This window comes from Taudactylus pleione, unplaced genomic scaffold (genome assembly GCF_031769625.1).
Source record: "Taudactylus pleione unplaced genomic scaffold, aTauple2 ptg000259l, whole genome shotgun sequence".
Taxonomy (NCBI): Eukaryota; Metazoa; Chordata; class Amphibia; order Anura; family Myobatrachidae; genus Taudactylus; species Taudactylus pleione.
The window spans coordinates 8,013,550-8,030,862 of record NW_028284661.1 but is presented as its reverse complement, the minus strand read 5'-3'; the positions used below and the strand labels follow the sequence as shown (position 1 = coordinate 8,030,862).

The window sequence follows — 17,313 nt, the reverse complement described above, 5'->3', positions numbered from 1 at the left end:
TTAAGAGAAGGAATTGTATACTCTGTAAAAAAAAAAATGAGACTGTTGCACAATATCCAGCACATTAAATCAAGAGAGATTAGAGGTTTGGAAAAGATAGACAGATTTATCGTAGATGATATCGAAACCCAATAAAGTTAATTAGCTGAATATTAGAGTAGATGAACATATAAGAAAAAGGAGTTAAAAGAGAGACCCTTTTGTTAAGTCAGCACAGAAAGGAAAAGTTGAAGAGGTATTATTATTTTTATGCTATTGTTAATATTATTATTAAACATTATTTATAGGGTGCCACAAGTGATCCGCAGCACCATACAGAGGGCAAAACAATAAGACAGCATAGGGTAAAACAGTACAGTACAATACAGTAGACGAGTAACAAATAGCACTACAAATCTCAACACAGCCACTGATGCAAGTGGTGCAATGGAAATATTCAGAAAGGAGGGTCTGCTCAAGGAGCTAACAGTCTAAAGTGAAGCGGGAAATAATTGGAAGATGTAAGGAGTGAGCCAGTGTAAGCGGAGCTAAGACAGGAAGCAGGAGTGGGACAATTGAAGAGTGCAAAGGGGTGAGGTAGACTTGCATAGTGACATGGTATAGTGGTGGACACATATGCTTTTATAAACAGGTGAGTCTCCAGCATCGCCTTAGAGCAATGCAGACTGGGGGATAGTTTGATGGAATAAGGGAAATTATTCCTATAGTGGGGGCAGCATGGGAGAAATAAAAAATTCTGGAGTGAGATGTGGTAACCAGAGAGGAGTAAAGGCAGTGGTCATTGGCCAATTGTAGAGGACGGGAAGGAGTGTGTAAGGAGATGAGGTTGGAGATATAGGGAGCTGTGGAGTTGGAGAGGGCCTTTTATAAGATGGTTAGTTTGAAGAGGACTTTGTAAAGGTGCCTATCCACTAGATGATTAAAATGAGCGATTAACCGAATCGATATCGTTCGATCGTTCCATAATCACTTGAAAATCGTTTGCAGATTGTTTAAAGAATTGGTCTTTTAGACATCTATCTGCATTGTGCAAACATGCTGGTCAATCTAACGGTAACGTCCGGTTCAGCATGTTTGCAGATGATTGATTGTGCCTACACTGAACGACTGCTCGTTCAGTGCAGGCTCATCACAGACTGACAAACGACTGCACAATTACAATGTCGTAATCGTGCAGTCTTTTGCCTGTCTTCTAGTGGATAAGCACCCTAAGGAAAGTAAGCCAGAGACGAGCTTGTCAGAGATGGGAGACATATGTGGAGTTGCAGGAGAGAAAGAGAAGCCTAGCTGCAGCATTGAGTTCAGATTGGAGAGGAGCAAAGGAGTAAAGTGAGGAGAAAGTTGCAGTTGTTGAGGTAATTCCCAGGTAGATTTGGAATTGGATCTAAAAGGACTGCCAGAATGATACAGTAGTGATATATTCAAGATAGAGCAGCCTTCTATTTTATAAGGGATGCATTTGTGTAGGACTGAGTAGTGTATTGCATCAAAGGAGTGATTCCAGTATTGGCATATAAGAATATTGTACAATGTAATTTGCAGCTGTCACACAACTGTTCTTTTTTCTGTAGTAAAATTCCTTCTTGTGATATTTTTAAGAAGTATTTCTATCCAAAGTGGAGTATTACATAATATCTGTATTTGAAAATAGTGGTAAACTGGTTTATGATAATACAAGATTCAATATACATGATAACAAAATATATGCTGTAAATTATTCTTAAAAGAAGACCCTTACCTGGAAAGTTTACATTGGATTAGTAATGGGCAACATAAAATACTCTTAAAGGGTCACAAGTGTTGTCCGCCATTGCTCTAAAAAGTTGAATATAAATAATAATAATAATTATTATTATTATTAATGAAAGAACCTCTGCACCTCCACATTATATCATCTCAGAGGGCTCTCATATGGCACTCACACCCCTTCACCTGCACTTGCTCCTAAAATTCCATTTGCCACAAAATGCCACCATATGGCCCTCCGGTGATGCGGTCAGGATACCGGCGGGCGCTATCCCACCCGCCAATATTCCGACACTCATATCCCGACACTGGACTAAAGATAGGTATCAAAATCCTGACGCCTATCATTAGCCCCACTACTAAATCCCGACACCCGGCATACCGAACGAAGGTAACTATGACTTGCAGTACAGGACTATGCAGGACAAGTTCATGATTTATAAACATTGCTGCATACGTGGTCATAACACTCAAACAAACAGCAGGGTGGCAGAAATCAAGGGTTAGGTGCCATTGTAGGGAGTATGCAGTAGATGACAGTATAAGTAAGGGAAGGAGCAGCACATGAGTTAAGAAGGCCCTGCTTGTGAGAGCTTACATTCTACAGAGGCTTTGCAGGCAGACAGGGGTGACATAGATGGGGTAGACAGTGAGCATGGGATAGAGGGTTAGGATGAGAGATGGATGGCTTTGATGAAGAAGGGGGTTTTGAGAGCCTGTTTGAAGTTTTGTAGAGAGGTGGAGAGTCTGCCGGGGGAGAGAGAATTCCAGAGGTAGGAAGCAGCATTTAAAAAATTTTGGAGGCGGGAGTGGGAGGAAGTAATCAGCAGAAGAGACGGCGTTCATTTGTGGAGTGAAGAGGACAGATGGGAGTGGGAAGGGAGATAAGGTTGGAAATGTAGTTGGGAAAGGAATGGGTGAGGGCTTTGTACTTATTTGTACTTAGGATTTGATTCAGAGATAAACGCAACTGCAAATTGCATGCAGATCGAGCGATTATTTGCCATTGCACATGCATCGCAGTGAAAGTGTGCAAAGGCAGCAGTGCGTCCGCTGTGCATTCACACAGACCACGGAGGCCCATTGCAGATTGATTGACAGGAAGTGACCATTTGGGAGTGGAGACGGGGGGAGGTTTGCGAAACGCAGGCGTGCCTGGCTGTTTGAACGCCGTTATGTGGGCGTGCAGAAATTAGCCACTACAGTGGCATATGCAGCTCTCCGTGGCAGAATAGCTCCCTGGCCTGCGTGTGGTCAGACTGCCACAAGCGTAAAATGACCGTCAAAGTACTTTGATGGTACCGATGTTTAAGTAGGTATGCGTAGTACGCAGGTGAGAAGCCAATATTGGGCATCTTTACGCTCGGGACATATTTGCTAACATTAGCATATTTTTGCAACTGTGTTGCGTACAGAGACACAGTTGCAGTCGCATTAGCGTACATCTCTTAATCAGGCCCTTAGTGTGAGAATGCAGTAGTTCAAATACCAAAAAGGTTGTTTAGCAGGCGCTGGGATGTGCTGGTATTCCAATCAGCTAACAAAATAAAGGGATAGTCACACCCTTACAAATACATGAAAAGAAAAATAGTGAAGTAGCGCTATGATGGATGATTGCATGTAATAGTCACATAAATTGGTTTTAATATAAAAACATTATTCACATATAACAACAAGCAATTACATAAAAACAGTTAGAGCAAACATACGCCTCCCCCACATGATTGTCAACAGAGCCTGTTCCTTTGTAAACTTCCAAATAAACAATGTGCATTGGTCACGACGCAGAAAACGCCACTCTCATTTAGGGAGAAAAGGTACTGTCCGATGGGTATGGCTTAATAACCATATGAGGCACTCGGAGCCTCAGATGACACGATGCACAGATCCAGTGCAGGAACAAAAGGAAAAAAGTCCCAAAGTGGTGAATCCAGGAAGTTGGTCCAGGCTTATAGCAGGCAAATCACAAAGTCACTTGAGGGCAAAGGCTGGGTTACTTGATGCATTTTGCTATCTAAAAGTGGCAATCAAATCTAGTATATCTGTTTATCGGAGAAGCATTTTGAATATCTATTAGGAGCATATAAAAGTATATTTACCATATCTTTCTGTAGCTCCGTTCCCGGTCACATGGTGCACGTAGTGAATCATGTGACTCTGGGATAGGATGGGATTCAGACTGCATATATCCCCGTTGTCAGGGAGATGGCAGTATCCTGTATTCATTGGTCTACGCGATCACATGTTCAAATAGACATGTGACCACGATCACCTTCGTGAGCCCACGTGACCATGTACTTCAGATCACATATGTATATGTGTTGTACTGATGTTAAATATCCAAAATGGGAACTACATTTGCCATAAATCATAGTCCCAATATTGAGACGATTAGTAATAAGCTCTTTGACCCCCACGTGATTGGAACTTTTAAGAAACGTTTCCCTAACAACTAACATACAAAAAGTGGATGACACAAGCTGCGATCACGTGATCTGAAGTACGTGGTCATGTGGGTTCACGAAGGTGAACGTGGTCACATGTCTCTTTAAACATGTGATCGCTTAGACCAATGAATACAGGATACTGCCATCTCCCTGACAACGGGGTTATATGCAGTCTGAATTCCATCCTATCCCAGAGTCACATGATTCACTATGTGCACCAGGGCCGTGGCTAGGGTAGTGCGGCTGGTGCCATCGCACAGGGAACCACAGGTCAGGGGGCGCTGTTTGGGCCTGTCAAATTTCTGTTTATTATCATTCTCACTTTTAACTTCCTATTATTTCATTCCCAGCATCTCCTGGCTTCCCCTATCTCTTCTCTGGCCCTTCTCCATGAGGCCAGTCCCCTTTTTTGGGTGCGTTATGTCCCATTGAAAAATGAGGGGGGCGCCAATGCTCTTTCTGGCACAGGGCACCAAAAGTCTAGTTACGGCTCTGACGTGCACCATGTGACTGGGAACGGAGCTACAGAAAGAAATGGTAAATATACTTTTGTATGATCCTAATAGATATTCAAAATGCTTCTCCGATAAATAGATATACTTGATTATACATATAGGTCTGCCTCCTAAATATTTTTAGAATGTTTTTTATTAATACACAAGTAAATTAGATGGATGATTGTCTCCATGTGTTAATAAGCAGAATTAATTAGAAGGATATTTAAAGACCCTACAGGACACTCTATCACCACATTTGAAAAAGCTGCCACTTTTAGACTGCAAAACGTGTCAGGTGAACCAGCCTTTGCCCTCAAGGGACTTTGTGATTTGCCTGCTATAAGCCTGGACCAACTTCCTGAATTCACCACTAGGACTCCACCACTTTGGGACTTTTTTCCTTTTGTTCCTGTGCATTGTGTCATCTGAGGACTCCGAGTGCTGCATATGGTTATTATGCCAATAGGAATATTCCTCTATCGGTAACAGGACTTGGTAACTATATATACCCATTGGACAGTCCCTTTTCTCCCTAAATGAGAGTGGTGTTTTCTGCATCGTGACCAATGTGCATTGTGTATTTGAAAGTTTACATAGGAACAGGCTCTATCATTTGACAATCACTAGGGGGGGGCGTATGCTTGCTCTAACTGTTTTTATGCAATTGCTTATTGTTATATGTGAATAATCTTTTTTATATTAAAACCAATTTATTTTGACTATTACCTGCAATCATCCATCATAGCGCTACTTCAGTATTTTCCTTAGTGTGAGAAGCTTGAATTCGGTTGTGAAGGGGAAGAGAAGCCACCATAGGGCTTGTAGGAGAGGGGAGGCAGATGTTGTAATGTTGTATGTTTGGAAAGAAAGATGAGTTGGGTAGCAGCATTGAGGACAGATTGGTGTGGAGAGAGATGGGAATCACGGAGGCCAGGGTCTTAGTAGTATCCAGGGTAAGAAAGGGTCTAATTATTAATAATAGGTTTATGGCCATATATACCCACGGACATGTGATCTGCTTTATCAGAATTAGGCCGTAATTCAATCAGCCCCAATAATTTTTGGGGACAAAAACCACTGGATTTTTCCTATTTTTAACCTTCAGGCAATTCAATTAGAGCCCGTCTTTTCCCCCCAAAAAATTCTGTTTTCTAGTGATAAGTTCACGGACCTATGTGTTTTCATCGGAGGCATTACGAAAAAAGGCTATTGGGGATTTTCTTTTTGCCTTCTGAGGTCCCGAAAAAAATCCTCAATGTGGTCGCACTTCGGGGCTAATTGGATAGCCCCCGGGGCACATCACTTAGTATGCGGTAATTTAACGCAGCTATTTCAATTCCCCCCTTACTCTTAATTGCAAAGCCTACTACTAAATCAGTTAGAAAGCTCAATCATTTGTATTAAATTAGAAAAGTTATTCATGTCTATTATCCCACACTTAATCAAGACTCTGCCACAGGCGTATGAATTAGTCTTAAGGTGCCCATACACGGTGCGATATAACAGCCGATCTGATGGATTGGTACGATATCGCTGCTATATCGTACCGTGTATGGGCATGATATTGGCAAGTGCGCGTTCCTGTGGGGTCGTACATTGCACCTCCAGATCTTACTGCAGGTTCACTTGATCTGAGGATGCGATCCCATGCAGCACTATGCGGGTGGGGGAAGGGGGTGCCGACATATCGGGCGGACGGCTACCCGGTCGCACCGTGTCTGGGGGGGATCGGTATGAAATACTGACCTATACTGACCTACCCCCACGGCTGTCCACGCCTGGCTTACTTTCTATCGGGATGCCGGGTGTCGGGCTCCCGCCATAAGTAAAATGACAGGCGTCTGGATCTCGTCGCCTGTCATTAGACCCTTGCCGAGATTAGACAGTCGGCATCCCGACTGCATACCGTCTGGGGACCGTCCTATATGTTGGCCATCGGATCCCCAGTTGTGTCGCAAAGTGCATATCGCACCGTGTATGGGCGGCTTTGGTCTACATATTCTCCTTAATCATAATAATGATTTGGCACATCCTCACTAGTTTGTGCAAGAATTCATTCATTGTTATATGTTTATACTTTATTATGAAAAGATAAACCAAAATGTTTGTGTTTTTTTATTTTTAACAGATAGGGAGATTGTGGATTTACTAGTCTAAAAGTAAATAAGCACAGTAAATAAGTTTTCCATCTGTATAAATAAAACATGTGTTTCACACTCTGAAGCATTTTTTTCTTGTATTTACTTTGTCATCTAATCTTAAGTAATCTTAGTACTTGCCTCCTGATGTTAACTTCATTCGAAATACAAATTGGTTTTCTCCAAATACCACTAGAGTGGACTCTTCTATAGATCCCTTAATCCATTTTTTCGCAAGTCTGTTAATTCTTTTGTATTTTGGCTTTCTTTAATGCTAAGAAATTTAATGCTGTTAATATTTACTTTGATGAGAAAAAACTTTACAAAGTATTGTTTTATATTGGAGAAAGGAGTTTTAACATCAGGTGTTTATGATTCATTTCATATACCTCTTGCTTGTAATTTATAGCTCCATGATAATTATGGTGATTATTAACATATTTTAATTTTGTCATTCATGCCCACTAATTGTGAGTGCTGAATTGTAATTGGGAAAATGACAAACTGTTTTAAAAAGACTGTTATTTTTTTTATAAGTAATCCAAAACTATGTATTGACAACCAGTGGATTCTTTCCTTTTCATAGACCATGAGCTCTTGAAGTTTCTCTCCTCTGGAAATACAGACTCAAAAGTAAGTTGGCTAGAAAACTGCAAGAAACTGTTCTGCAAGACTGTTACATCCAAACCTGGAACTTTAAAAGGAGCTGGTGAGTGATTTATTTAATTAATTTAGAGGAAAGCATCATGCAATTTAATGAAATAGACATATTTTCAAGTACAGGCTACTATGGGAGGGACTTTAGTGCTGTTCTTCCAAGTCAACAGCTGATATGTAGAACACCAGTTGGACGCCTGCTGGTAAAGCAGTGGCATGAGTTTTACAATCTTGACTTCAAACAAGACTGTTATTTATGTCTAACTCTATAATCCCTTTCCACCAATGCCATAGCTCTTCATGACTATGACCCTTAATGCATCCCATTTGTGCAAAGAACATATATATGTTGTAGGGAGTCATTTGCAGCTGCTTCTGCAAAAGTTTCAAACAATCGGTTTGTGAATTTTTAACTCCAGATTCGCCCACGTTGTTGATTTCTTTATTTAAATGGCACAAACACGCTCCACTTGTTTATCAGATACATGTGGTCACCCAGGGCTTTTACCTTTACACCAACATCCATTTGTTTTAAATTTCTTCTGCCAAATGTAGATGGATAGTCTAGTCCAGGGGTGGGGAACCTCAGGCCCAGGGGCCGTATAAGGCCCATGGAATCATTTGGTGCGGCCCTCTGAGCTTTTTTCTGCTAGCCTCAAGTGGCTAGCTGGGTGCCTAGATTGGCACTCTGCAGCCAGAATCTATGCATCAGTGCCGTCTGGAGCGTCCTTAGGATGCGTCAAACGGTCACAATGCTGTCCTTACAGCTCCCTGGTGCATCCTCAGGATGCTCCGGGCATTGCTGTAATCACCAGCGATTGTGGTCCTGCCCCGTGTGACATCGAATAATGTTATATATATTAAAATGGCCCTTGGACAAAAAAAGGTTCCCCTCCCCTGGTCTAGTCGGTAAAGATTTCCTAAATCACATTCTAAAATGCTGTTGCACAACTGTAACAGAACCCATTTTACTTAATTCAAGCACACAAACCACCTTCTTTGCAGCATTTGCGGCTATCTTGCCTGACTGGTTTCATGAAGCACTTCCAGTTGCTTACATTACCACGTCCTTCCTTTGTTAAAACTTCCACAGCTTTTTTGTGAAACAGTGTATGGTGTGTGTCTTTATCTTATAGCCATTTTTTCATACATTTTTAAAACTGTGTTTTTCTCTCTCTAATAATTCTGTGATGTGAGCATTGAACAGTATTGCCTTTCCTGCCACCCTTAGCACATGTTGTGTGGCCTTTCCAAAACCCAGCTCTGCTTAACAACTAAATATTTCACCATGCTTGCATTTTCAATCCTCTTTATTATTAATCTGTGTAAATATGCAGTCTTGTTTACCATGTTGTCATGCTGTTAATATTATGACTGGTACTAAAAAGGCTTTCCACTCTGTGAAGGTCCCCAGCTATATAAGGATACTTGCCATGCAAATAAGACATATTTTAGTAAAAAGTATGGCAGGATGCATAGCAAGGCTTAGTCGCAAAGCCCATGGTGTTGGTAAAATTTTTAGGATAGGTGTATGTGGACATTTATTTGTTTCTGTTATTTAAACACTCACAAACTTACTAGACCAATGATCCTTACAATTAACAAGCTAAGCATCCTTTGATTTTTTTACTGACACATTACAATCATATGCCACCCCGACGAGCTGCTTTCGATGTTTGCTAAATTATGTGTAGAAAGTGAGTGTCTGTTTGACCCTGATAGGTATTATCATATGAGTAATAAATCAATTAACAATCTATCACTCAATAGCAAGGTCTTGGGAAAACTCTGAAAGTTAAAATTGATCTTCTAACTCAGTGGTTCTCAAACTCGATCCTCAGGACCCCACACAGTTCACATTTTCCAGGTCACCCAGCAGGTGCATCTGTACATTCATTACTTACTGACACATGGTGGAGCTAATTATTTCACTTGTGATTGTTAGTAGACCTGGAAAACATACACTGTTTGGGGTCCTGAGGACTGAGTTTGAGAACCTGTGCTATGACTAACAAGATATAGACTGCTTCAGGTAAATATTGGTGTAATAACCAAAATGTGTGGAAGATCACTATACAAATTATACCTTGAGGTGAAGAATAATATCTACTTCCTTTGATATCCAAATATTTATTTACTACCGTTTGCCTGCAGCTTCGCATGCGTGGATGTCTGTTATTGCTGAGTGGAACTAATTTTACAAAGACAGTAGTGGCATCTAATATTGTGATGTACTGTATATTTTATATTGTAGACATTGATCACAAAATGTCTTTGCAAACTATATTTGCAGTTTTTCCTTCAGGGATTAACACTAAAAGATGCTTCTTGGTGCACCATCTACATGTTTACTGCAACTTCATGCAAAATAGATCTTGATATATATAGATGTATGTATTTATAGGCATCCATATATACAGTGCATCCGGAAAGTATTCACAACGCTTCACTTTTTCCACATTTTGTTTTGTTACAGCCTTATTCCAAAATTGATTAAATTCATTTTTGTCCTCAAAATTCTACACACAATACCCCATAATGACAACGTGTGAAAAGTATTTTTTGCAATATATGCTAATTTAATAAAAAAAAAACACTAATAAATTACATGTACATAAGTATTAACGGCCTTTGCCATGAAGCTCAAAATTGAGCTCAGGGGCATACTGTTTCCACTGATCATCCTTGAGATGTTCCTACAGCTTAATTGGAATCCATCTGTGGTAAATTCAGTTGATTGGACATGATTTTGAAAGACATACACCTGTCTATATAAGGTACCACACTCTACAGTGCATGTCAGAGCACAAACCAAGCATGAAGTCCAAGGAATTGTCTGAAGACCTCCGAGACAGAATTGTCTTGAGGCACAAATCTGGAGAAGGATACAGAAAAATTTGGCTGCTTTAAAGGTCCAAATGAGCACAGGGCCCTCCATCATCTGTAGATGGAAGAAGTTCGGAACCACCAGGACTCTTCCTAAAATTGGCCGGCCGTCTAAACTGAGCATTTGGGGGAGAAGGGCCCTAGTCAGGGAGGTGACCAAGAACCTGATGATCACTCTGTCATAGCTGCTACAGCATTCCTCTGTGGAGAGTGGAGAACCTTCCAGAAGGACAACCATCTCTACAGCAATCCACCAATCAGGCCTGTATGTAAAAAGCACAGGGCAGCCTGCCTGGAGTTTGCCAAAATGCACCTGGAGGACTCTCAGACAATGAGAGACAAAGATTGAACTATTTGGCATGAATGCCAGGCATTATGTTTGGAGGAAACCAGGCACCGCTCATCAGCAGGCCAATACCATCCCTACAGTGAAGCATGGTGGTAGCAGCATCATGCTTTGGGGATGTTTTTCAGCGGCAGGAACTGGGAGACTAGTCAGGATAGAGGGAAAGATGAATGCAGCAATGTACAGAGACATCCTGGATGAAAACCTGCTCCATAGCACTCTTGACCTCAGACTGGGGCGACGGTTCATCTTTCAGCAGACCAATGACACTAAGCACACAGCCAAGATATCAAAGGAGTGGCTTCAGGACAACTCTGTGAATGTCCTTGCGTGGCCCAGCCAGAGCCCAGACTTGAATCCGATTGAACATCTCTAGAGAGATCTGAAAATCGCTGTGCACTGACGCTTCCCATCCAACCTGATGGAGCTTGAGAGGTGCTGCAAAAAGGAATGGGCGAAACTGCCCAAAGATAGGTGTGTTAAGCTTGTGGCATCATTTTCAAAAAGACTTGAGGCTGTAATTGCTGCCGAAGGTGCATCAACAAAGTATTGAGCAAATGTTGTGAATACTTATTTACATGTGATTTCTTAGTTGTTGTTTTTTAATTAAATTTGCAAAAATCTCAAAAAAACTTTTTACACGTTGTCATTATGGGGTATTGTGTGTAGAATTTTGAGGACAAAAATGAATGTATTCCGTTTTGGAATAAGGCTGTAACATAACAAAATGTGGAAAAAAGTGAAGCATTGTGAATACTTTCCGGATGCACTGTAACTGTTTACGATCAAGGTGTGCAATTTATGTATATTTTGTGTGTGTGTGTGTGTGTGTGTGTGTGTGTGTGTGTGTGTGTGTGTGTGTGTGTGTATGTATTTTACACTTGAGGAGCCTTTTTTGTGCCCATAGTAAATACACAGTCCCAAGGAGTACATTTCTCCAAAAATAATTATATGTACAGATACAACCATTACAACTTTATCATAAGCATAGATAGTTATTGAGATGCTAGTTATTAGAATACCTTGACTGGCTACTTAAACTACTTTAATCGTCTGCCTCATCAGCATCTTCTTTAGAGAGCCTATTGTGCAATATTACTATTATGGTGCATTCATAAAATATACAAAGCCAGTATCATTAATGGACTTTTGGCCGTGAAGTTGGCCTGGTGGCTTACCATGTATTTGTTTATGCATGCAACAAATATCTCTGAATTTCTATTACCATACAGTTTTCAAGTATTGTTTCATTTACAATTTAGTGTGTTGGGGGACACCCCCCTTTCTGTTTTTTAATGGTAAAAGTCCAAAGGGGAAATTAGAATCTACAGAAGATGTACATGGTTGAAGGTGTCCATTAAAGTACCACAACAACTGTGAAATGCCTTCATAGGCTCACATGCATTACATTTTAACCTCTAGCTTATATTAATATACAGTAGCATCTATTTTTGTGTTTTTGTTTTTTCACCTGTTTGAAAGTTGCCTGTACTTCTTTATGGAAAGATCAATATCTTCTCAGCAGAAAATTAATGAGAAATGTTATGAAAATTGTGTTTGGTTTCCAAGCAAATACGAGTTTACAACTTCCTCAACCCTTTGAGTTCACCAGACTGTGCAGTTCATGTTTAATACATTATAATGGTGGTTTTGTTGGTTAATCAGGCAGTGTTAAAATATAACAACAGTTTTCCCAATAAATAAAAGTACTGTAGCCCATTTTATAACAATGTCATATGCAAAGAGCCATAACAAGAATAATAGGAATTTGTGTGAACAAGATCATGACTTATTAAGTAAACTAGTGGTGTGGGTAGTAATTGGCGGGTATGGGTGGGGAAGCTGGACTGAATTGGGCTAAGAAGGACTGAGACCAACTTGATCAAAAACATGGCCCCTCTCACTGAGATGTTAGATTATCACCCATTTTTTTTTTTTTTTAGTGCTGACCAATATGTGGCAGAGTGCATTTTTCCAATTCTTTGCTAATAGCCTTTTTGCTGCAGCAAAATGTTTGCAGCCAGTTTCCTGGAGAATTTGTCAAAGTTCTCGGGGGATAACAGCAGAAATATGAATTGGTTCTTTGTTACCAGAGCCCAAATGACTCTTAAAGAGTATGTTTATTTTTTTTTATTGCCCATCAATCTCAACCTGGAAGCCAATATGTTGTCTGCCTTGTTATTTTCTTATATATTTTTTTTTTATAGGAGTTTGACATTTTGCTTCCATTGTAACTAGTAGAACATTTATTTTTAATGCTCTGGTGTACTACAGATGTGTGGTTGCACATTGATGCTGCAGTCACGCCAAACAGCCATCCTTGTTGTGCCAGACCCACTGCGACGCTGCTTGCACCCAGCATTTTTTTGTTGGTCTTTCTCGCTTGAAAATGCATCTTGATCACAATGGGATGTGACTAAGAAATAAGACATACCAGGAGACCGCAGTGATCAATTTGATATGTGACACTTGTATATTTGTGTGACTGAGTCTGAATCTGTATACGAATTACTGTGATGCATCGGCCATTGCTTTTTTATATGTCAAGTTCCATTGTGCTTTGTATACAGATTCAGTCGTACACAGATATACAAATGTCACATATCAAATTAATCAGCGCAGTCTTGGTTGCATCGCATTGCATGGTACCTGATGGCTCACTCATGAAAGTTGTCTTGTACCACATGGCATATTGAGGCTAGATGTGTGAGGACACATCTGTATGTAATGCTATTAAAAAAAATTAACATGTATTTCCTAGTAGATTATAGACATGCCATTAAACTACTCTTACTTTAAAACAATATTTTTATATTTCAGTAGATAAGGAGCAGTAGAGATATTTTGCAATGAATACTGTAATTCAGAAATGAAAGCTCATGGTCTTAAACAATACAATGCCGATTTGAAATGGTTCATACTGAGTGTCTTGTGGAAATAACATTGTGTTCAGATGTGCAATTGTTCTCCCCGTTTCATTGAATGGTAATGCTGTGCATTAAATTTTTCAATTGGTTTGGTAAATGTGAAAGTTAAGATGGCATATCAGTAAAAAAAATCATATTCTGTTCATAAGATGTAAGTGAATATAGTTTGAGTGCATATAGAGAAAAAAATTTACTTACAATATAAAAATATTATATTACAACATACGAGGGTTGTCCAAAAAGTAATGCCTAAATGCTCATTACTCTGAAATAATATGCAACATTTATTTGAAACTTTGTCAGTTTGCAGTTTAATATGTCTGCTAGCTATATATGTATTTTTGTTTAGGTAGTCCAAGAAATACCATGGAATCCAAGATGAAACAAAGAACCATCATTGAAAAAGAAGGCTGCAGTGCTACATAAATCCACAGAAGACTGGAAAAAGTGTATGGTGAGCGTACAATTGACTATAGCAATGTCAGAAGGTGGATGAAGCGTTTTCAAACACGAAAATCGTCCGTGTGCGACAAACCTCGTGGTGGCAGACCATCATCTGCAGTGACAGCAGAGAACCGACCTAGAGTCGATGCCATGATTCAGAAAGAACGTCGTGTGACCATCAGAGATATCAGTGATGAACTTGAATGTAGCCATGGCACTGTAGAAACACTAATCAATGATTTGGGATATCGTAAAGTGTGTGCTAAATGGGATCCAAAGCAATTAACCAGGGATCATAAGGCACAGAAGGTGGAAGTGTGCAATGACCTTTTGACCAACTTTGAAGCCAACCCTGAGATGTTTTTTGGAAAATGTCATTACAGGAGATGAGACCTGGGTATTCCTTTAAGACCCAGAAACAAAGGCCCAATCAAAGCAATGGAAACACCTAAGTTCACCTAGGCCAAAAAAGTTTAAATCACAGCGATCCATAAACAAAGTCATGGCCACATTCTTCTGGGATTGCCGAGTTGTTATTCTCATTGATTACTTGGAACCAAACCAAGTGATCAATACATTATTACACTTAAGAAGCTGAAAGAAGCCATCCGCAAAAAAAGGTCAACAACTCCACTGTCAAATGTCATCTTACACCATGACAATGCCAGACCTCACACTTCGATGGCAACATATGCGGACATTGCAAAAATGGGGTGGGCAATAATGTCACATCCACCATACAGTCCTGATTTGGCCCCTTCTGACTTTCATCTGTTTGGCTCTCTCAAATACTGTCTCCGTGGTCAACATTTTGAAGTCATAGAGGTTGTTAAAAATGTCATACGTTCCTGGGTCAAACACCAACCACTGGAATTTTTCCAAAGTGGATTCACAGCTTGGGTTGAGAGGTGGAGAAAATGTTTGAGGGCAGATGGTGAATTTTTTGAGTAGAGTCATTCTGTTACTAAGACTTCAAAGTAATTTACTGCAAATTTTCAACTCTGGATCTATAATATAATTGGAGTTGTGAGCATTTAGGCATTACTGTTTGAACGACCCTCGTATAAATCATATAAAAATCTGATGGGATTGTTATAAAATGCATTTGTTTTTTATTAATAAAGGCTTTGATGTCTAACTTTTTTGGTGTGCAGTTGCCTCCCCTCCCCTTTTTTGATGTGCAAATACTGTGGTATAGTATTTTTAAAAGAATAAGCTTATTCTGTAAAAAAATATACCTCTTATGTCATAATACCCTACCACTATATACCCGTGCCCTACAACAGAGACTTACTGCCACTAAAGACGTACAGTAACAGCCCCATGCTTCCATCCTCTTCTCTGGTTAGCCATCTATTTCCCATGAGTATCTACTAGTCAGTGTTTGTTTTTTCTTTATATAAAATTCTATTATGGTGCTAGGAAGTCTCTACATCAGCAATGTTGAGAAATGGTGTCATTCATGGTTACTTTTCCTGGAAAGTGTAATTACAGGCTAATAATGTACCTTTACCATGATTACTTGTACATTCTTGAAAGCAAATAAATAATTTAGCCATGATGCTGTAGTAGTAAATTCATCATTTCAAATCAAATTGTGAATGTGTTATATACTGTCTGTATGCCTAATTTTGTATTAATTATATTTGTGCATTACTGTTTTTTTGTTTGTTTTTTTCTTTTTTGCAGTGTTCGGTGAATTATTAGATAAATATGTTTCCCACCTTTGCGAAATTCCTGCTAATTGTGTTTTTGATCGTTCTGAATGTAAAGGTAAGCTGAGTACTTTTTGTTCCCACTACATTTTATGAATATATTGTCAGACTTATTAAATTACATTTTGTTATTTTCTGATAAATATAAAGATTGAGTTTTTCCTGCTTATTAATGATATAAAGATTGTATATTCATTAAAACAACAAACACCTTAAAACAAACATTGTCATTGTAAAAATGATAACCCCAAATATAAAACATTTCATAATTTAGGAGTCAATATTTTTAATGCACAGTTAACAATAGTTTACAGTAAAGTAATTCATGGACATTATAAATATTATAAAGCCACATCACTACCAGCACACTGGTGTTGCAGTAACTGTTTTTTACACACCCCAATATTATAGTTGTACTGCTCTAATGTAACAACAAAGTCAATTACAGTAAAAACTCAGTCATTTGTAGTTTGTTTATTTAAGTTGTATATAATACATTTAATTATTTATAACTAGAGATGAGCGGTTTGAGTTTGCTAAAAACCAAACACACCCGAACTTGGGGTTTACGAGGAGAACTTTCCAGCAAAGTGCTAATTAGCACTGCAGATCGCAGTCCCCATTATTATCAATATATGTTCTGACCCCTATGTACTAAACTCCAAAAAGTGAAGCTTTTCAGAGTTTAGCATCGGTGGTTTACACCATCTTTAGATGGTCTAAACTACTGTCACCCTATGGGATCTCCAGTGGCAGGAGAGAGATATTTCAATCTATCCCCCGCAGCCCCCGGCCAGTTCCAGAAGCTGACTTCTCTTAAATTATATAACTTGCGGGGACAGCGTTTACCACAGCAGCTGTCCCTGCGAGTTCCCAGTAGTACATAGCCGGGATATTTTAATTAAAAATGAAAATATCCCCTACGAGTTAGGTACATAATAATCGCGGCAGTACCATGATTATTAGTAAATAGAACCCTTATTCTCACCTATCATTATAATCCTTTATTTTTAAGGTGCTGCAAAGTTTCCACAGTACAGTACTGGGTGGTATATACAGTCAGGTGCATAAATATTGGGACATTGACAGAATTTTCATATTTTGGCCTCTATTCACCACCACAATGGCTTTGAAATGAAACAAACAAGATGTGCTTTAACTGCAGACTTTCGGTGTAGGAATTGCAACAGTTTCTATATGTGCCTCCCACTTTTTAAGTAGGGGTGAGTGGGTTCGGATTTCTGAAATCCGAACCCCCCCGATCCGAGGCCGATCCGAGTCAGGCTCGACTTTTCCCGCCTGACTCGGATCTGAAATCGAGGTAAAACGTCATCATCCCGCCTTCCAGGTCTCGCAGGTTTTGTATTCTATATAAGGTACCCGCGTCAGCGCCATTTTCTCACTCGGCTGTGGACAGTGAAGAGGGAGGGTGGGAGTTAGGGCTGGCTGGGCTGTGTAGTGTAGTGCACTGTAGTGTTGTGCTTTGCTGCGCTGTGCTGTGCTGCTGTTG

The 17,313-nt window shown here is 39.7% G+C and overlaps 1 protein-coding gene across 1 annotated transcript in view; it reads left to right on the top strand.

Annotated features, from left to right (window-relative positions):
* Positions 1–17,313, top strand: part of TBC1D32 (TBC1 domain family member 32) — a 484,474-nt gene that overhangs the window by 352,143 nt on the left and 115,018 nt on the right. The window contains exons 27-28 of the mRNA XM_088481005.1: positions 7,415–7,537; positions 15,778–15,861. Coding sequence (XP_088337131.1) covers positions 7,415–7,537; positions 15,778–15,861 — 207 coding nt within the window. The remainder of the gene's footprint in view (positions 1–7,414; positions 7,538–15,777; positions 15,862–17,313) is intronic.